Below are 22,869 nucleotides of genomic sequence, written 5' to 3' on the forward strand. Positions count from 1 at the left end.
GATTACCAGGGAAGAGAAATGCAAAAGTCTCCGTTAACAGCCAATCCAACATGTGTTTGTCTAAGTGTGGGTCAAGAGCTCACTCTAAACCCCAAGGACAGGGCCCCAACAAAAGACTGGCATTTATAGTACCAGCGGCACGTCTGTTTTAGAGAGATTTGGCAGTCATTTGCGCAACACCCACTTTGCAGCTCTCCACACTGCCTTAGGGAAGAGCAGGCATAGAATGAGAGAGACTGCAATATGCTGAAGAATGGTAGGGAGTAGGGAGGAGAGAGGTGAGATGTAAGGAAAGAATGATAGAATCGGGTTATCTCGGGCTTCTGTGTTATTTGATGAGCTAGTTTTATCTGTAATCCTTTCTTGAAGATTTATTCATGAATTTCGCTTGCTATAGTCAATCAGCGTTAGAGTTAATGGCTTTTAGCTACAAAATTCATTGTCATCCAATAACTATTTGCATTTCAAATCAGCGAGGGGGAGTGAGAAAGTGATATCGAGAGAGAAAGAAAGGGAGGACATGTTTCTGATCACATTTACAGAATGTGCAATCACCCTGACACTAGATCAGACACATACGCAACAGATAAGCAGGGCTTTAAAGTGAGGGTTTCACTCCAAGTCTATGCAAATAGCTGAAAAGCAATTACAAATCTACATCTACAAGTCTAAATTACACACTATACAACATGTGCATGCAGAGTGTTAACTGCATCTGTCAACAACGCTTTAGTGCTCTCTGTTGCTTTTAAAACATGCTTATTTCTGTTTGAATCACAGCCGTTGCATATAAACCCCTGAAAGACATGGACCGAGAGATATCAGCCAGCAAGTGCAGACACTGAGCGAGTCAGACTGCTGACGATAGCAAGCTGCCAGCTATTCTGTTGTTTATCCCTCAGTTTCCGCTGTTTATGAAAGGTTAAGTGCACTTAGCATTTTATTTAGCGAGGGGCATTTGGATGGATGCAGGAGAGGACGAATGTGCGTGAACGAAAGCAGTAAAGGAAGAAAAGGGAAGCGACAATAGGCCTTTTCTTCGCAACACAAAGAGATTCTGATACCACACGCTCAGAATTCAATCTTTTTGAGCACAGACCACAAGACTGTCGAATCAGATTTTATTGAAAATACAATAAAACTGTGTGAGAGCGAGTATATATGACTTACGGTGCCCTTTAAAGTGCTTACATTGCCAGCCGGCTGTAGCCATTTAGATTTCAGCCATGTCAACAACAGCAGCCAGAAGTAATAAATCAATTCAACAGCTCTGGCCATCAACAGCAGAGCACAATTCCACATGGTATACTGTGGGAGCCTCAGGCTTGTGTGTGTGTGATGCGTTCATGTCAAAAAATGTGTGTTTATATTGCAACAGAAGAAACGTCCTTCACAGTACAGTACTGACTGTCTCCGAACTGCTCTTTCCACCCCTACCAGCGTTTACTTCTTTATTCATATGTGTCTTTCATCCTGTCCAGAAGATCCATTTCTCTTTACTGTGTCCTCACTCTCTTTATCAGACTAGCCCCATTTAATTTAGTTAGAGGGTATAAAAAGAACAGTTTCAAGATTTATGTCCACATGTTCCTTTTAAATTGCTGTTGCTGCAATTTGTTAAGGTTCTGTAACAAAATAAACTGTCCCCTCAGAACTGAGGTGGTCCGCTTGAGAATTAACTATCCACTGTTGCCTACTCACAAGCTTACAAGACAAATGTATACAGCATTTTAAATGAAAGCATTTCAGAACCATGGACAGCAATGACATTAAGGCACAGAATTACAGAAAGAGTTACACTTGGAACGATAAAGCCCTAATCAATCACAAAAAGCAACATAGGCTCACTGAAAATATGTGCTGCTACCTGCATTTCTGCAAAACTGAAAAAAAAAAAAAACATACCTATATGCACAATTCACTGCAGTTTCAATTTGAAATAAACACTAGAGGCAATAGAATGATGAAAACTTATTATACTCTATTTTCAAACAAAGTACGATTTACAGTTCTGTGTTTTGATTAATAAAGGCTTGCTTGCGGAATATCATATGACATCAAAACAATTTTAACATATCCTGCACGATTTGAAAACTGATACTTTTGAATGTTTTCGTCACATGTCCTAGTTGGTAGGTTTGCTTGGTAGCTTACGCAATATGGCATTGCACTTGAGTGATGAAGAGCTCCTGTATGAACCCCGTGAAACTACGATAGAGCATTAATCTTTAGCGACACTCCCCGAATATTTGAATTCTGAAAAGCCATAATACGTACAATACTTCAAGCAGCGTAATAAAAACGCTGCAATGCATGCCTGTAATAAAAACGTGCACCAGTCATGTATTAAACGTGTGTTTTAGAACCGCTTTCTGAACATCTCATTTTAAAACTGCCGCGATACATGCTGTGAGGTACATAATTACGCTTTTGCAGAATAATAATGAGCATGGGTTAACAAAAAGAGTCTTGCAACGATGTCAGGAAGACCAGAGTAAAAACCTTGATTGTGATTAGTCTCAATTTTTAACAGAACAAAAATATTTTACATGTGTTTTTTTTTTTTTTCTTCTTCTCTAAAGAACACTAAAACCTAGGCCATGCATTGCAGTTGCGATTTAATTGGGTTGGCCTGATATAATTAGAAGATATTTTTATTGTAATATTTATTTTATAATATAAATATTATAAAATATGTAAATAAACTTGCTTGTATATATAATATACATTATAAATAAAAGATAGTAAATATATTAATAAAAAGAACATATGATTAAATAATCATATTAATAATGTTATGGAAGATTTCGATTTCAAATAATTGCTGTTCTTCTGAAACTTTCTTTGATAAAAAGAAATGATTTCTTATTTATTTTTTGAGCACCAAATCAGTGTATTAGAATGATCTTTTCTTTTGCCATGGGTGGCAGAAAAGGTGTCAGACTTTTATTCTTGGTTATGTCAAAAATGGCATATCTTTAGCCTGCAAGTCCCCCAGGACACCAACCAACTTGTCAAGACACTAGAGGTTCCGAGGCTTCTCAGGTGAGGGCTAATAATTACACAGGAAGGGAGATACAGCAGGACTTCAGCACCTTGTGCTATTCCTGTAGGGTCAGATCAGCCCGCCTGGACTCCATCAGCTGTTACTGACAGTAATAAATTAGAAAAAGGATGTAAAATAAAGCTCTTTCCCCAGACAAAAAAAAACAAAACACTCATGCTCAAACAGCACTTTCAGCATTGGAGTCTGACCAAGAAGGCAAGTATAATTTCTTATCAAATTAGTATGACATTATAATAAATGGCCTATATTTTATGTCATTTAGGCCAGAAGAATAAAAAAAGCTGCTGTTTGGGCTTCAATCCAAAACAGAGACTGTAATGGAGCTAGAGAGCTTTACCACAAAGAGCTCAGAAGATCAATTCTACTGGCAAGGCAAGTGCATTAGTTGTGGGATTTTTTTTGCTTTTGTGAGTAAAAAAAACCTACAAAGACTGCCAGCAACAGAACTTTTGAAAGAACTGGGCTGCTACCTAACTCCACGTTAATGAGTTCATACTTGTTTTAGTGGATTATTCCATCTAATAACAGGAATTCCTGAAATCAGTAATGTGGAACCAGCAAGTGTATAAAAGTGTATACAACTGGAATTAAGACTGATTTTTAGAATACAATAAAGTTGAATTCACACTACACTTTTCGTTCCATTGACTTTTCTCGATATGCATATGAATGATTCAAGGAAACCGGAAACACAAGCTCATGCACAATCCAAAGTTCAAGTTTGGTAAATTCCACCCTTGGAAATTTGCATTACATGAAGAGTGTGACCAAGAAGATACTTTAGGCAGAATGTGTATCTGAACCTAAATTTTACTAATTTGTTTTTAATTAATCAAAAAAATACATAATACAAACTTCACAGATTACTTTATATAATTTTCCATTTGAGAATGCATTTGTAATATTGTCCTTAATTACTACTAACTGTTACAAAATAAAACTTTTTGCCAGGCAGTTAATATATGTAGTAATCTTGTTCTTGAGCTACAATAAATTAAAAAATAAAGTGCTAGATTCACTTAGATTCAGGCATATTCTAAAGTTGTCATATAAGCCCACATCATTTATGAACCAGCAACAGCACATGCTCACAACCCCCTGCAAATGCTAGTATTGTATTGCCTTTTTGTCTAACATCTGCTTCCAGCATCTCTCCTGCAGTTCACATTGTCTCTTTTTTTCCATCCAGTGGGGCTACTATGAAGAGTATTCAAACCACTTTTTCATCAGCAATCATGTCCATAAAGCCATTAAACACCTGTGTAACCTCTGTAGGTGGCCAGCAGGCTATTAAACTAGCAAGAAATATACCACACAAAGTGTTGGTATACCTCCAAAGATGCTCTTATACTGTAATCAGACAACAGTTGAGATTAAAGTTGACTAACACAGGCCTATAACCTTGCATAGATAATGAATGAAAACAGTGAAATTTTTATTGTAGAAAGTATTCAGTAGGCTCATAACTCATTTAATTAGCTTGTGTTGTTAACTGTTTAAAAATGAGATCTCACTTTCTTTGCTATGAAGAATACAAGTACAAAAAGTAATTAGAGGGTCATTTAAGGTGGAGAATTTTTCTGTATTCTAAACATTTCAAAGAAACACAAACAAGCCTGAAATATGTTGGAATGAAATACCGCCACCTGTTGTAAATTTACCTATATTGCAGGCAGTTTATACATGAAAAAAAAATAAAAAAATAGGGACTGCGGACATGCAACAGCTTGCCAGGTTTCATCAAGCCAAAAAATAGAACAGTAAACCCATCCTGTCTGCTGCACCTGCCCAATATTGATTTATCCTGTCTCTCCATCTTTATCTGTCATCTCTCTCTCTCTCTCTCTCTCTCTCTCTCTCTCTCTCTCTCTCGACTTGATGGTCTCTCTTTCCCTCTCTCTCTCTCTCTTCACCTTTTCTCTGCTGCTGCCAGCATCACTAATATCATTTCAAAAGATGATACATACAAATTTGACTCCTACAGGGGCAAGTGACTTATCAAAACTGACAGCATGTGGTTTATCAACAGATGGAAATTGGTAATGGTGCTCATGCACACACCTTGTAATCACTGGGTGGCGAGTCCATCTCTCTAAAGCCATAATCCTTCTGTCACTAACTCTAAGGTCAGAGGAGATATCTAAAAGTGTGTGCATGTGTGTGTGTGTGTGTGTGTGTGTGTGCGCAAGCTTGCACTCAGTTTTGACAGAGCAGGCAGATCGACACAGATTAATCTCTACAAATAGAAACCCTTTCCCAGCATGCACCAGGATTGTTTCCCTTTACTCTTTATTCTTTTATTCCCTTCCTCAAAAGTGAAATGTCAGGCTCCTGATTTTCCACTGGAACGTTCTGACTTCAAAATACTCAAGTGACCCACTGCATTAGCCCAAATATATTTACATCATGCTTAGCTCTTCAGATTTTTATCCAGGCCATCTCAAATTTCAAGTGGCAATACAGTACATTGCTAATTATTCTTAGTATTCCATATATATTTACTGTATGGTAACACTTTAGCATACAGACTAATTCTCACCATTAACTAGTTTCTTATTTGCAAGCCTATTATTAACATTAACTATTTATTAGTACTTATAAAGCACATATTCTGCATGACCATATTCTACATCCCTAATCCTACCCAACACACACACACACACACACACACACACACACACACACACACACTCATATGTGTTTACTCCTGAAATCTAAGCCACTGAAGATGCAGTAGATTACATTTGTTTCTGAAGGTAATGCACCCCGATTTACCTAAATGCGTCTATCTTCACACAAATAATTTGTGGTCTAGCTTTACCTACAGAAAAAGTGGGTACAAGGTTTTTTTAATGAATCTTTGCAAAATGCCTTTCCTAATAATGTGCTAATAATCAAGTTTCTCAATGAAAGAAACTAAATCACAGGAACTGCACTTGCTAAAATTACAAATTACTTGCTTCTTGCATCAGACCAAGGATGCATCTCATTGCTATTTTTATTTGATCTTAGTCCTGCAGTCGACACCATAGACACCACCCTGAGTCTGAACTTTCTTCCAAAACTTGGGGGACACATACACAGGGTTATCTGGCAAACAAAAAAGAAAATTATTTTACTTGAAAATAATTTGTAACGTATCTGCCATTGTCATTAGCCCTGGACAGGCTCGTTCTATAGATTGTGGTGGGATATTTAACCCTTGTGCATTGTTCAAATTCACTAACCTTTCCTTATGTTCGGGATGAAAACATCCACTCAATAAAACTGATGTAAAAATGTGTCAGATTCATATTTTTTCTAAAAAAAAATGTTTTATTTGTATTTGAAGCTATATGGAGTATAACAGCATATTATATTGTGTGTATGTGTGTGAGAAGAGAGAGAGAGAGAGAGAGAGAGAGAGAGAGAGAGAGAGAGAGTGAGAGAGACCTTTGCGCACTTACCTTGATCTATTTAAGAAAATCGAAAATGTACACCTCAGCTCTCAGAACTACATAGAGTAAACAAAAGTGTATTTATGCACCTGCTGCCTTTTGATGGTGGTGATAAGTATAGACTTAACAAAAGAAAAGTATGTGAATTTAAACCCTTACATGCCATCGTGCAGGTCATTTAATGGTGAGAAGAGCAGAAAGCAACACGAGAAAGGGCTTGACTTGTACTGAAGTTTTAGAAATGGTTCTGCAGCTTGACCCCTCCAGCGAGCTGCAGCTTATTTGAAGTTGGTATTGCATTTTGGTTCATAATACATTATGTTCATAAATTTGATGCAAAGTTCATTTTTTTTTACAGGATTTTAAGGTTTTAAACTGGCTTTACCATCAATAAAAGATGAGCATTTCACACATAGACCATCAAAAGGCAGCAGGTGCATAAACACACTTCTTTTTTATTGTTTACTCTGTGTAGTTCTGAGAGCATGAGGTGCATATTTGGATTTTTTCAGATACATCAAAGTAAGTGCACAAAGGTGTCTCTCAAACCCTCTCTCTCTCTCTCTCACACACACACACTAAAATTTGCTGTTATACTCCATATACAAGCCAGAAACTAAACCTTTTTTTTTTTTTTTGCACAGGGCTATCTAAAGGGTTAATGTTCCCACCTAGAGATCAACTGTAAAAAATAACAAATGTTACCTCTTCCCAACGGGGAAAACCACCAACAACCAAGAATGCATGATTATATGGTGTCATGGGTTTGCAATCAAAAATTTTCGTGATAATGGAAGTCAATGGGGCAAAAACAGCCACCAACAACAAATGAGGGAGAAAAATGTAAATCTAATGCTGCACAAAAACTAACAATGCATCAATCTTGTTACTAATCTTTGACATGCCCAAGACGGTGATAAAAGGTAAAAAAAATATCCAGTCCACAATCACTTTTTAAATTGAAAATATGTAATTTTGTGTGTTTTTTTCCCAAATCAAGTGACATCATTTATGAACTTGGTAATTAAAGAGTTAAAATCTTGGATTTTTTTTTACCATTTGGTAGCTTTGATCAGGACTGAGGTTGATTAATAGATTTATGCAAAAAAAAAAAAAATTGAAAAAAATATTTATCTGATACATTTTTACAGCAGTTTAATTTAGTGGATGTTTTCATCCACGAACAAAACGAAAGGGTAGTGAATTTGCCCAGAGTGTACCATTGAGCTTTTGAAAAATTTCAATCATTTTCAAAGTTGTGACCAAAACAAGACTCAACTTTACCCCCTAGTGGACAAAAACGTCCCCAACAACGCATAAGGGTTAAAACAGCAATACCAAGAAAGGTAACTTACTACAATATGGTGCAAACACATGTAACATTTAGGATGCTTTTGATATCATGATTTCCTGGTAAGCTTTGTCTTTGACAGGGTACAAGATGACCTACAATCTAAAACATTACATTTCTGAAATTGTTTTGTTCAAACGAAGTAATGGTACATTAAATACTAAGAAATGAATCTAAAATAGAAAATATACAAAGACAGTTTACTACAGAAAACTACAGTTCAGTTAAAATAACCAACAAAAAACATTATAATGGTTCATGAACTTACACAGGGTTTGTAAAATTCCAGGACTTTCAAGGACCTACATATTGATTTTCAAGGATTAAAATCAGATCTCACTTATTAGTCGATATTGTTATTAACTTTCAAATTCGAATAAATCAACTAATAAAACAAAATGGTACAAATAAAGTGCAGCACATGCAAAGAATGCAATGACTGTGGCAACTTAAATATTTGAAAGGATACTATGGAAAAGTTATCTATTTCCTTATTCAAACTGATTTTTAGTTTTTTCATGAATATATGATTGACCTGAAGAATGAAAGCTATGTCATACACTTGGACAATTATGAGCTTTATCGTGCCATATTTATATATAAAGTAATGATGAGGCAATAACAACTCGCCTCAAATAAAGTATCAAAACCAAGTACATGGTTTTATTGAACAATACACAATGTAATATGCCTATATTATAACAAATAAGTTCTTGTATTATATTATTCTCATGAAAATTATGTGATTACTCTGAGCTGTTTACAAAGCTCCACTGCTTTTTTTAATAGCTTTTCATGTTGCTCGATGGAAATCTTTGACCATTGCACCTCGATTTTTTTCAATGTGTCGCATTCAAGAGCCAGGCTCCTTTTCCATTCATCAACTAATGTTTATAAGAGCAAAATCTTCTGATTGGCTATCAGTGTTAGTTTGGTTGAAAGTGAAAGCGGTGTTCCACTCGTATATTGGTAGGTAAACTCATGAACTCGAACCTGATATCAACAAGTGTTTTTAAAAGTTTGACGACTTTTTTCCCCTGCAGCCAAACACATGGTGGTCTTCTGGCATGATGCCGGAGAACTTTAAGCTCTGAAGATAGTTTAGATCCTACCAGTCCGATTTCTACCACTTTGTTTATTTAAACGGTGAGTTAGCTAGCTCTGTTATCACCAGTAAAATAGAATGCCACAAGGATCTGTCCTAGGTCTTCTGCTTTTTTCAATATACATGTTGCGCCTTTGTACTATTATTAGAAGTGTGAAGTAGTCCCGCGAATGTGAATGCACTCCCTCGAGAGCTGAAAATGCTTGCTACTTGCTTACCCACATCACGTGGGCCGTGTGAACTGCAGGTTTTAGAACAAAGCCTCTGGCAAGAAACATGCACTTCTAAACCATGTATGCTTCAAACAAAATGATGACGTGCTCTCTGAGCCTATTTATACTATAGTTGCACTGGTAGTGACGTTATGAACTGTTACCGGTCAACATGTTTGTGTTTTTTTTAATGTATGTTTCAGACACAGGTCATGACAAGGAATTCCTCATAGCGACCCCTAGAGGACGGTTTGAAGTTCTCTTGAAAGGGAAATAGCATTTATGATAACCTGTTACTGCTACATGATTAGGCATACATAAATCATGTAGCAGTTTTAGACCGGTGGAGCTGGTGGAGGTGGAGGGTTTCAAAAGAAACTCCCGCTTACAGCAAACACAGAACCAAACTAATAAATTGCTGAGCAAAGAAAAAAATCATATTAACTGTAGAATAGAAGTCAATCAGCTTGTGCTATGCATTAATGCAGTATGAAGTGATTGTTAGCAGACTGCAAATATGTTACTAATCATATATAGAGATAAAATGAGGTAAGGTAGCATGACAGATACAGAGGAAGAGAGAAATTATGTAGGCAGTGCAACACATATCTCCATAATGATACGCATCACTGGGAGTTTACTACTAATAACTCATTGAGTGCTTCAATTTCCATTTATCTGCTTCAGCTAAATACATCAATAAATAAATAAACACATTCCTCTGTGACTAGATCTTTTGACAGAGCAGCACTGAAAACTAACATATGTTAATCATTCAGTACACACACAGTACTGGGTGCACATGCCTTGAGGGTGTGTGTGACCAGGCATAATGAAGTGTGAGAACTGAGACCGTACTTTAACCTTGAGTTGATTTACTCACACTGTCTAGAGGAAAGCTCAGGAAGGTCATGCTAAGTATATAGCTAAGAGAAATCTATGTGTGTAAGCTCTGGTCGCGGGTTATACACATGTCAATCATTCGTCTGTTTGTTTCAGTACTGTACCTGTTTGGCCAGGTTGACTGAGTCTGAGGTCAATCTGTCTCTGAGGTGAATGTCGAGCTGAGCAGCAGGAGCGATCTCTACCACTTTCTGATGTCTTCTCTGGATGGAGCAATCCCTCTCATACAGATGAATCACGTTTCCATATTTATCACCTGTGAGCGAAAGCAAGAAGAATAAATATTGAGAGAAATGACAGAGAGAGATGCAAAAGAGAGAGGTTTAAGTTTGCCTGATTTAAATGGGTTACTTCCATATAATATACTTCCCTATCATATATGTCTCAATATATTAAATTAAATATTTTATTAAGACACTTTATAAACAAAATGAGATTAAAAAAAATATTCTTTGTATTATCTCTTAAACATTTAATCCTGTTAAGAAAATGACAGAAAACCGGACTATAAACTCTAAGTAAATATGCTTGGTGATGTTGATACTTTACTACAAATTTAAGTTAATTATTTTGTATCTCAGATATTTATCTGCATAACTTTGGTACTAGATTAACAGTGGAGGACAAGACATAAAATCAGTTTATCTGAGAGTGAGAAAAAGGGAGAGCGAGAGAGAGAGAGCATGTGGTTGGTGTTCCCTGGACACACACAGAGCCATTCTCTGTTAACAAGCCCAATTCAATTCCAGCTGTATGTTATCGACTATGAGCTCTGTTCCAGACAAGCAAATCACATCTAATGAGCCAAAATACTCAGCTATAATGGCTCAAATACACCAGAGAGAAGCTAACAGATCATAGTAAGCATAGTAAACAAATATGTGCACACATTCTAGGGACTAGCAGACAAATTCTTATAATATCCCTCTCTGTTTCTTTTGTCAACACAAACACAAAATACATGGATTAATATACTCACCAAGAATTTGAACTTCAATGTGTCGTGGTTTCTCGATGAACTTCTCAACAAACAGAGCGCCATTACCAAATGCCGCTAGAGCCTCTGAATATGCTCGGTGATAGTTCTCCTCTAATTCCTGTAAACAAGTCACAAAATTCACTTTTACAATATTTAAAAGACACAAATACTAATTGTACAGTATATACACTACAGTTTGTGGCCAGAAAAAAAAATCTATGTTTTTGAAAAAAGTTTCTTATGCTGAATGAATTTAATAATAATAAAAAAACACTGTAAAAACAAGAATGAACAGTAATGAAATGTTATAACAATTAACTGATAACATACAGTAACACCAGTAATATTATAACAATTTATAACAACTGTTTCTTTTTTTTAATACATTTTAAAATGTAATTCATTCCTATGATGGAAAACCTAAATTTTCAAATTCCAAGATGCTGATTTTTTTGCTTAAGAAACATTTCTTATGATTGTCAAATTTGAAAACCGTTTTGCTGCTTAATATAATATAATATAATATAATATAATATAATATAATATAATATAATATAATATAATTAAAATATGTTTTTAATTGAACTATTCTGAAGGGTGCTTTCGAGTGTGTCTAATAAACTGAAAGCTAATCTAGAAGAAGATAATAAAATGGCAATGATTTCTATTCTTAGTGGAACAAAGGCAAAACATCCACTAATGTAATTTGGTAAGCTCTTAATTGTTTTCATGAAAGGCTAAGCTTGGTGTACTTTCATTTTTCTTCAGAAACCATGACACAATATTTAACACTCTTTACAAGACAGTGCTTGTCCACCTATCTCACAGAACCGGGAAGAAAGGAGGCAATAAACACTAAACACCTTTCACTAGTGACAATAAATACAGGAAATAAATAAAGCAAATGGAATATGTAGAGCAAGCAATGTCAATGTGATATAGTATTGCTCTTGAGTAGTAATTGTCGCATGTGTATGTCCAGATGTCAAGAGGACTGTGAGCATCTATCTTACCTTAACGCAATTTAAATGTTTTCTGATTCAATGGTTATTTATTTTTTAGGCATTCATTGGGCTGGAAGATACACAGACCTCATAGTTTCGAACCACCCTCATCCCACGGCCTCCTCCTCCATATGCAGCTTTAAAGATGATGGGAAAGCCGTATGTTTTGGCAAACTCCTCAGCCTCTTGAAGAGATGAGATGGGTCCGTCTGTTCCGGGAACAACTGGAACACCTTCACACACACACACAAACACTTTTTCAATAATTTGAACAAATTTTACAAGTACTGTAATGAATAAATATTTTAAAAAGACAATACTATAATCATTGTATTAAACTTGTAGGAGCTGATCACCGCAGTCTCTGTTTTTGTGTAAATTATACATTGTGAATACAAAATGATGTGAATTTTTTGTGCAAATCAGATCTTTGCATGCATGTAAACTGCAACCACATACATTTATCAAGTGATCTGATATGTTTCAGCTGTCTACACTATGGGCATTTCTAGACTTTCTTCAGTACTAGTGCACCACTCCCTAAAAAGTGTGCCCATTTTTAGACACACACACACACACTAAGCTATATATATATATATATTATAAATGTTTAAGATAAAACTGGATGTACAATAAATAGTTTTCACTTGCAGTACAGAGTCATTCACAAGCTGCACACATATTAAGCTGCTTTATTGCTGGCAAATGATAGAGGGAATTTGCAAGTTTCGTTTTCTATTGTTTCATGAATTAATTAAACTACCTTAACACCATGTATAAACTGGGCATGAGTGGCATAAAGCAACAAAGGACTGTTAACACAACCCATTAAAATCAGTGATATGGTCTACAGTAGATGCACTTGCCTGTGATTTAGGGTGGGAGCTACACCAGCCTGGCAAGGCAGGGGACCAACTAGACCAGATTAAACCAGGAAATATCTGCAAACCACCTTCAAGGTGACTTTTTTTTCTTTTTTTTTTTTTGGTCAAGCACTATTTTTGCTGAAATAATTATACTATTCAGAAATATACAAAGATCAAATCACGGTATAAAAGTTTGTTATACACACTGAAAAGTGTTTGGTGGCCACATTTAAGGACATGTAAAGGACATGAAGGGCAGTTGATTTTGTTCTTTAAATAAATGAAGAATTATGTGAATAATTCGTGAAATGCAGCAACAAACATTGTAAGAGGAAGCATCTCCCATATTTCGCCAAAAATAAATATGCCATATTTTCTAATCACCACACACAAAAATAATCAATTCTACAGAATTGCTGTGTGAATTAACAAGGCAGCCTGTTCTCCACTGAATAATCCATTAAATTCTTTAAAAGTTGTATTGATTTTTCAATAACAAGGGCATGTAAATTAACGAGATGTTTATTGGGGCATTCGGGTTAAACACTTGAGGACTACTAAGCATACTATAAACACCTAACAATGTTATATCATGCCGACAGACAGTCTTGACAAGTATTCATGTAAACACAGCTGGCTATGTCTAAAGTGAATGTGAAGTGAAAGAAACAAATGGGACAAAAAAGGAAATTTGTCAAAAGATCGGATCTGTGATTTACACCTTGCAGCATGAATGCCGTAACCATGTCAAAAAAGGCTCTTACCCTGAACAAATTTTCTCATTACATGCCCTGGTTTAATTTCATTTGATTTGCTGAGCGTCATATTTATTCATTTTTCAGTGTTAGTATCTGCTTGTTTGTGTTTGTACATTCAAGACAGACTGTCAGTCAGTCAGTCAGATATATCTAGCTGCAGAGCCATACGTGACAACAGTTTCTGACTATCATTCTCAGTTATGGAGGTTAGGGCTGAGCTAATAAAAACACCTAACCTCATTGCACCACTGACTCTAACCAACAGTGCAAGAGCCTATAAGCTGCACCTTAACTTCCTACGGAGCCTGCTGGTTAAAATTGCTGTCACAACTCTGTGGTTCTGCAGATGGATTAGTAGCAGGGATTTTTCAGTGACTCTTTCTGCCAGTTACACTGTTAAGCCAGTATGATGCTGATGGCATGATAAGACTGTGGTTAAGACTCTTATTGAGTCACTGATTTACATGTATTTACCAATTTTTTCAAAACACTGATTTATTCAAGAAATGAGTGTTTCTGAGTGAGTCATTGATTCATCCACTCAACAAATTTGCACATGCATACATGCAGTTCATTCTGCTGGGGTTTCATTTAGAACTATTTTGGTTGACAGGGAAAAAATAAAGTAACAAAGACAATAATTTCCCTGCAAGTATTGAGTTTAAATAAGTAGAATCAAATCTAAATAATATGAACAAACATAAGTAATTAATATTAAATATTAATAGTTTTCATATAGAACGATTTAACTTACTGGTTGTTTTATTCTATACTTTTTTTTATTATAAAGCTTCAGATCCATCAACTGTGACACATACGTTAATAATATAAATCTAGTTAATTTTTTTATTTATTTATTTAAAGTACCATGGTGCTAGGGTTGCCCTGGTACTGTTCACCCAACCCCCATGTAGAAAGGAATCCCTGGGATAAAGAGATTTTTTGTTACCTGCTTTTATGGCCAGGGCACGGGCTTCCACTTTATCCCCCATCTGGCGCACAACCTCTGGGGAAGGACCAATGAATCTTACCCCGGCATCAGCACAGGCTTGGGCAAAGTCGGCACGCTCTGATAAAAAGCCATAACCAGGGTGGATTGCATCCACATTATTTTCCTGAGAGAGAGAATAGCACAGGCAGAGAAATACAGAACGGGCGAGAGAAACAGAGAGAAATGAGAACAGAAAGAAAAAAAAACATTAGTCAGGGATGTGTATGTGGCACAGCAGTCAGGCCTAATTATTCTGATGCTGGAAAATACTAATTTCATTCAAATCCCAATCAGAAAGAATTTGAAAGGTCCCTCTCTCTCTGTTGGCTGACTGTGTGCAACATGGTAATGGCATTGGAGAAAGACTAATTATTCTGAGGCCGTCTGCTGAGGTTAGAGACGATGATGTTGGCTGCTTGTTCAGTTTTAATACAGTTTGGTGTTGTGTGTGTTGTGCTTTGTGTTTATGCATTATTAGTGCATTGTTGTGATGGCTAAGCTGCTGGTTTGAGAGATGAGCTGCCTGTGGCATAATGAGAGAGTTCGCCAAAGGATCTGAATCTGGCTGGCATCTCTGACACTGTTCCATAAAAACAGGAATGGATCTATTTGAGCACCATATAGTGAAGTGCTGATGTGAATACTAAGCACCGGAAGAGATGCGTTTATTGCACAAATGCAGACAGGCCATCATTCAGAGAGTGACAATCGAGGTGAATCACAGGTGAATCACGGTCTGACAGATAGATATATAAATGCCTAACCTTAGCCACTTTGATTATGTCAGGGATATGGAGATAGGCTGCAACCGGGGACAGGCCTCTGCCAATGAGGTAAGCCTCATCTGCCTTCTGTCTGTGCATCTGCCCCGTGTCCTGCTCTGAATATACAGCCACTGTGCGGATCCCAAGCTCTGTGCATGCACGAAACACCCGGATGGCTATTTCACCTGATGGGAGAAACACGTATACTGTGGTTAGTGTACAGTAGTGGTAATTCACCTCGAAATGAGCCCACATCTTGCAGTTCCTCAAAGGAAAAAAACAATGACAAAAAGAAAGCACCATAAAAATATATGTTTTAAAAGGAGACCGTCATATTTGGAGGTACATGGCATTAAAATGTTTAAAAACACCTGCAACTTAAAGAGGCCATGTGTTAGTATGCAGATTTGAAACGACAAGATAGTGAATAAGTAATAACACAAGGATCGGATGAGTAAATAAAAACAAGAGGGTGGATAAATAATAACAAGTAAATCATTTTAGATCTTGCTGAAAATTAATTTAAAATACAGCACTCCTGGGCCTTGTGTGTATTTAGATTTTCAGAGCACTAATCCAGGGATCAGGCTTTCACTATTTTGTTTGCAAAACATTTAATCTCGGGATTACAAGCCTTACCTCTGTTTGCCACCATGACCTTTTTGATCGGTCGATACTCCAGGCTTTGGGGAGACAAGTGGGCAGAACGACTAAACAGACCCACTCTGCTGATGAGCATCATGCCCATCTTCCCCCGGAACCCTCCCAAATGCACGAACATCCTAGAAAAATACAAACTGAAGAGTTAGAGATAAACAAATCGCCCTGGCTGTAGTTATGCATCATAAATTCGCTTTAAAACGATTTTGACGAATCGAGTCGAAACAGAATGATCTGTGGTACACACTTAAGAATGCATGGACAATTTGGCTCCTGATCTGTTTTCACCAAAATAATAGGTCAATTAAAGTTTAACGAGCCGCTGTGTATTTTAAAAACTTTTTAAATTCCTACTAGTTTACGTCTATACTTTGCACATTGTTTTGAAGTTGCTGTAGTGAGGGACTGCTGCCATCTTGTGGTCGTCAATTAAACCGTTTTATCTTCCAAAGCTACTTGCCTCTCGTCTTTCTCTGTGGGTGTTGAATTATGTCTGTGTGTGAGAGAGCATTAGCCTATTAGTGCGTGCGTGCGTGCGTGCGTGTGTTTGGCTAGGTATCTTTGAGCTGTTCCTAGTGTTTTAAATAAAATTATCAACATATCAGTTGTAATATATTCAGAACAATTATCAATGCAGAATCCGATGCTGCTTTATGAATTACAGAGGGCCATCAGAAGTTTGAATTTGTCTTGACGAGACCAATGTATGCATTTTTATACTTCTCTGATTGGTCTATAAAACTGCTCCATTGTGTTTGTTCAAATGTATTTAGTGTATGCGTGTTTCAGTGGGAAGCAAACTACAAATTACGCCCAGTAGCCTATGCTAACTCTTATTTCACTATTTTACTCTATTTCTGTCTATGTCTCACCTACACTGTCTGATGGCAGACATAATATTAGAACCCTGTTTTCCCCACCCACCTGTGTATTCAGTATGAACATGTTTACTTTTTGAACAGCATTGCATATTCACAAGTTAAACTAGAAAACTAAAGTGGTTAAACTAATTGTTGAGTTAGATTTTTCTATGATTGGCTCCAAGCATAATCATATATTGATGCTGTTATTTTACCATGTTAGGTTTATATATTCTGAAATAAACATGCATAAAATCTCAACTATATTTTATTTAAAATCTGGTATTTGCAAAAATGTCTGCCATAATCTTGTTATATAACTGCTATAATTCATGTTGCTATGTGGATGCCAAGTAGCTGCTTACTGTCCCAAGTCAAAAAAGCCCTCTCCTGATATTCTTGTCCCTAACTTGCTAAATCTATGGGATTTTAACAATCATTTTGTTCTCTGCAGAAACTCTTAACAAATATAATTTATAGCAGATTCCAGAGCAAAGTTCAATAATCAGGGTCGGTGATTTGTTCAAGTCTGTAGCAAGTATGAGTGAAATAAATATGTATATTAGACTAAGAAAGCATTTGTGGATCAGCAAATAGTGAGAGGTGCAGTCCATAGGCAATAAAGACTGTAGGTCTATGTAAGTAAATAGAGCAATTCCTTGAGTGGCTTTTTCTTGGTTAAAGGTCACAGGTCAGAGGCAGCAGTGGTTGAATGAAAGAGTCGGTGGGTTTGTAGCTCATAAACAGAGAAAAACTTTGAACTAGAGTTAGTGGGTGATTAGGTGTCCCTTCATCAAGATTCCTGTGTCAACATGAACTTTGATCGTGTGGGAAATCCAATGAACAACCTCTTTTTTAACATCAGTGAAGTGCAGTAAAATATGTGTATTAGCTGCTTTGTGTTAAGCTACCCTCCTTTGGAAAGTAAAAAACTTTTTTTTTCATAATAAACCATAATTTAGATGGCTGTGGCACACATATGAACCTGCCGATGGCTCCAAGAGGGAAAATTACAGAGAAAATATAATGATCAGCCTATTGGTGCCTTCCAAAATTGCTCAGTTAGCGTTAAATTACTCTGAACACTGCCCTAAAAGGCCAAGCTGGGTAAAATCAACATGCTCAGCCACCTCCGAACGCAATCTAAATAGAGCCATACATCAGCAGAGCTTTTTTGGGGCCTTTTGATGCTCGCTGCTGCTCTCTTTTCAGTCTATTCCCTCACCTCTCCTTCCACCTGACTAACACTTCCTGCGGTGTTTGTCCATTAGAGCTCTGGTTGATAGATTTTCTGTGTTTTTACATTCTGAGCAGTGCAAACGTTCTGCCATTAGGACAGATGAGACCTGCTCAGGCAATACAAACACAAATTCACAACTTTATGAATTTACAATCTTAGCTGAGACAACCCCAGACATCAGTATGGACATGCTAAATAAGAGTATATATATATATATATATATATATGTACTCTCTCTCTCTCTCTCTCTCTCTCTCTCTATATATATATATATATATATATATATACACACACACACACTCACACAAACATAAACACAACAATATGATTAAATATTATATAATACACTATATATCACTATATACCCCATTTATTGTCCCTTTACATTCACAAAGTTGTGTTGTCGTTGTTTTTTTCGCATGTTGGTTTATCAAACACACAATGTGGAGAACTTAGCCTTTAACCCCCCTCTGTTAAACTCATTCAGACACTGTGACTGACTCTTTGTGGATGTGTAGTACGTGAGCTCTGTTATCTCTCTTTCAAGAACAACTTATTTCATCCTTTTTGATGAGCTTTACGTGGACTGAGTGTTCAGAGTTGGGGGTCTTCTTCTTTGTTTGTTTCTCTGTGGTGTTTTGTAATCATTTAAATATTAAACAACACCAGACTGAACTCTGTACAGGCTTTAATCCTCTCTGGAGCTGAATGATGAATAAGTTAATGATAACAAAATGCAATTGATTTGCCAAGTTGCTCAAATACCATTCCATGTCAATAAGATATGCAATCAGATATGCTATCACTCAAGTGGCTTTTTGTTTTGATCATTCAGATAGTTCGACTTTAATTCTATTGTTCTTGTGCAAATGTATTGTTCTTGTGCAAATGTTTATAAATAAAGACGCATAAAAAATGTCTTCAAGCGATGCCATAAAATAACCTTTTTTGGTTCCACAAAGAACCACTCAGTCAAAAGTTCTTTAAAGAACCATCGTTTTTTACCTTTTTATAATCTGAAGAAACTTCTTTCGCCACCAAACCTTTTGTGAAACAGAAAGGTTCTACAGAAGATGGTAAAGGTTCTTTATGGAACCATTTAGACAGAAATCTTCTTCTATGGCATCACGAAGCACCTTTGTTTTTAAGAGTGCAGTCCATGTTTAAAAAAGATTCAAGATTCAGGTCATGTATTCACAGTCCTCTACTCTTTCTTGAAACAATCATGCACATGCATACTTACACTCTCACTCACACACAGACTGTGAATGGTGTCTGTTTAGCTTATAATTATATTTATGTTGTGGCCAATAAACAATATATTGATGATGCTAAAATTATATACAACTCTGTATAAAAAAATAAATAATAAAGAATACTAAGACTCACAACAGTACTGTATAATGTGCAAAATGGATTTTCATTTAGAAATTTGATTTAAATATAACAGTCTTATTAAATCCTTAGTGTTTTTAAAGATTAAGTATAAGTGAGCATTATATGAGGGTGAAGGACATTTAAATATAAAAGTAGATATAAAACACAATCAATTAAATATCCAAAACTGACCAACATTTACTGTATGCAGTATCATCCAATGTCTGATATATAGTATCAGTACATATATTGTGCAATTTTGTATATGATCAAATCCTCATGAATAAAAAATTCACTGAAATATTAACCTGACACAGAATACACTTACGTTTAGGAAAGGTTCTTAAACATACACACACACACACACACATACACACACACACACACAACAACTCATTTCATAATACTGGCATATTAGTAGTTGCATCACCACATGCACATGATCTCTGAATACACATCAAAACACAGTTAACAACACAAGGATTTTTCCTGTTACATGAAAGGTATCTAATACATGTCCTCTTATTTATCACCATATACACACCAGACCACACACAGTTGTACTCACTTGTCCAGTCAAGTCCAGATTCAGTCCAAAAGGTGAGTAGGTGTCAGACGTAAACAAATGAACGGGCCAGAAAGTTCTGCCGCAGTCCTGTGATACAATGAGCAGATCCAGAGAACGGAGAGAGTTGGCAGTGTTGTGACATGCACCCAGGCATATACACTATCATGAACACAGTCAGTGCTGCTCTTCTGCACACTGCTGTGAGACTGGGAGGCCTGGATCCTGTTAATCTCTATCTGTCTCTCTCTCTCACTCTCACTTCTGACCTCTCTCTCTCTCTCACTCAGTAGATGCAGGTTTTTATCCTCTGATGATTACGTAATATTTACACACCCCCGTGCATATGGGCCAACCACAGGCAGTCTGTTTCCACTGGCAAAGAGCGGCAGGATTTAAAGACTGAAATGGGGAGGGAGGGATGGATCAGGAGGAGGGGAAAGAGAAAAATGGTAAACAGAGTTTCACTGAATGTTGTGCATTATATGATAGAAAGAGAGTGAAGGGAATCAAACCAAGCACAAGAAAAAAAGTTGTTCTTATAAGTAGGGGAACATAAAATCAGTTTCCACAGGCACTTTGATTGTTGCAACCGATGGATCCAACTGCTTTTCAAGAACCCTTGAATTTTGTAAGGGGATATGAATTACATGTTGTAATGCATTCAAAAGTTTGCGATCAGTTAGATTTTTAATGTTTTTTTTTTTTTTTTTTTTTTTTATGTTTTATGCTTATCAAGAATGCATTTATTTAATCAAAAATACATTGGAAAAAAAAAACAGTAAATATTTGATATACATATTTTTTTTTACAATTTAAAATGTTTTCTATGTGAATATATTGTAAAACGTATTAACGTATCTTCAGTGTAACATGATCACAAATCAGAACTCTTTCTAATATGCAGATTCTTTGATTAAAACATAATTAATTAATAAATTAATAAATTTCAGTCAGAAAATGTTTCTTTTCTTTTCTTTTTTCTTTTTTTTAAAAAAAAGAAATGAATACTTTTATTCAGATGTGCTCACTTGCAAACTAAGTTTTAGTAAAGACTTAGAAACATTTATTTTTTAAATAAATTCTGTTCCTATTAACTTTTTGTAAAAAAAAAAAAAAAAAAAAAAAAAATATATATATATATATAATCCTATTTTTATTTTTTTTTTACAAAAAGTTAATAGGAATCACAGGTTACAAAATCAGGATATTGATAATAAATGAGAATTATTTCTGAAGGGCCATGTGACACTGAAGACTTGAGTAATGGCTGATGGCTATGTTATTTTTTTATTTAATTTTTTTAAGACATTATAAAATGATGTCTTATATCTATCTTAGATAATCTATGATTTTTGGCAATAATGTAAGCAATTATTTGTGTTCCTTTCTTGTGAAAAAAAAAAATATTCTATGAAAAACAGACTTTAAAATTACAGTTTGTCCCTCAGTCTGAATTCAACCACATCACACTAACCATTCTACACCCATAATGATTTAGACTCCACTCATATGTGATGTTATTTACCAGAAAATGCATCATTCAGGTATCTTTATTAGTGGTGCTAGAAATACAATACTTTTTATTCCTATTTTTGAGGCGTATTATATTCAGGGAGGTTTCATTTTGAGTGAAAAACTACAACCCTGACACAAATATGCCACACTCTCTTGAGAAAGGAGGCCATCGAGGTGGTCCCTCTTCGTGACAAAGAGTCCAGGTTCTACAGTCGCTACTTCATAGTTCTGAAGAAGGATGGAGGGTTGCGTCCTATTCTAGATCTGCATCAGTTGAACCGCTCAGTCATGAGACTGAAGTTCAGGATGCTCGCAATCAAATATGTCATTGCACGTACTTTTAAGTTTCCTGGTCGCTATGTCACCCCTCCCATGACATCTCACCCATTTACTGGACTGATTACTCATGTAATTCAGAGCATGGTCACACTGCCCCAGCGTCTCAATCCCTCAGGGAGCCATGGTTACATGTGTAACCTAGAGACTCATTGTGCATGCAGATATGTTGGCCCAGAAACAAAAAGACAATATGGAATTGGGAATGAACACAGTACTTGCTAATTGCCATCTGACATAGTAAAGACTAAAACAATAAAATTGTGTATTGTGTAAAATATTTTTTTTACAAAACAAAAGAGTCCATAGATTTTTAACTTCATTCCTAAAATTAAAAAAAAAAAAAAATATGATAGATGTTACATTTGTTATCATTAAATTGTAGAAACATATGAGCAGTTTGTTTGATAACAAGTGCTGTGTAAAATCTTTTTTTAAACTAATCTTATTTTGTCCGTTTGTTACAGGGGTTAAACTTTAATTAATAAAACGTATTTAATGTCTGAGGTAGGAAAATAGAATTTTTTGGAGGTTTGATATGTGCCTAATTATGTGAGATGTGTAGAAAATGAATCATAAGTAGCTGGAAAAAAGTTGAAATGTTACCGAATCCCAGGAATGACCCATTTGCAATATACAAGTACAACTGATAGATCCATTGCAGTCTGGACCATCACAAGATTCACTGAATGCTGGTGATGATGACTGTTTGGGAGAAAATGCCAGATTACACTTTTACATTTAAGTAAATAAAGGTTTTTGGTTGTACCTAATTCAATCATGGACAGCAGTTCCACATGATAGAATGAGTTTATCTGGACACGTCTAATTTTATACTGAGTTCACTTTAGCTCATCCTACATGTGTTAGAGTAGA

At 35.9% G+C, this 22,869-nt stretch overlaps 1 protein-coding gene across 1 annotated transcript in view; it reads right to left on the minus strand.

Annotated features, from left to right (window-relative positions):
• The window catches only part of pcxb (pyruvate carboxylase b), a 176,480-nt gene extending 155,999 nt beyond the window's left edge, over positions 1-20,481 (minus strand). Inside the window, exons 1-7 of the mRNA XM_052560785.1 lie at positions 20,143-20,481; positions 16,077-16,219; positions 15,438-15,622; positions 14,632-14,797; positions 12,146-12,291; positions 11,055-11,172; positions 10,180-10,331 (exon numbers count right to left, since the gene is read on the minus strand). Coding sequence (XP_052416745.1) covers positions 10,180-10,331; positions 11,055-11,172; positions 12,146-12,291; positions 14,632-14,797; positions 15,438-15,622; positions 16,077-16,218 — 909 coding nt within the window. The 5' untranslated portion in view covers position 16,219; positions 20,143-20,481. The remainder of the gene's footprint in view (positions 1-10,179; positions 10,332-11,054; positions 11,173-12,145; positions 12,292-14,631; positions 14,798-15,437; positions 15,623-16,076; positions 16,220-20,142) is intronic.
• Positions 20,482-22,869: the final 2,388 nt, after the last annotated feature.

Source organism: Carassius gibelio, chromosome B7 (genome assembly GCF_023724105.1).
Source record: "Carassius gibelio isolate Cgi1373 ecotype wild population from Czech Republic chromosome B7, carGib1.2-hapl.c, whole genome shotgun sequence".
NCBI lineage: Eukaryota > Metazoa > Chordata > Actinopteri > Cypriniformes > Cyprinidae > Carassius > Carassius gibelio.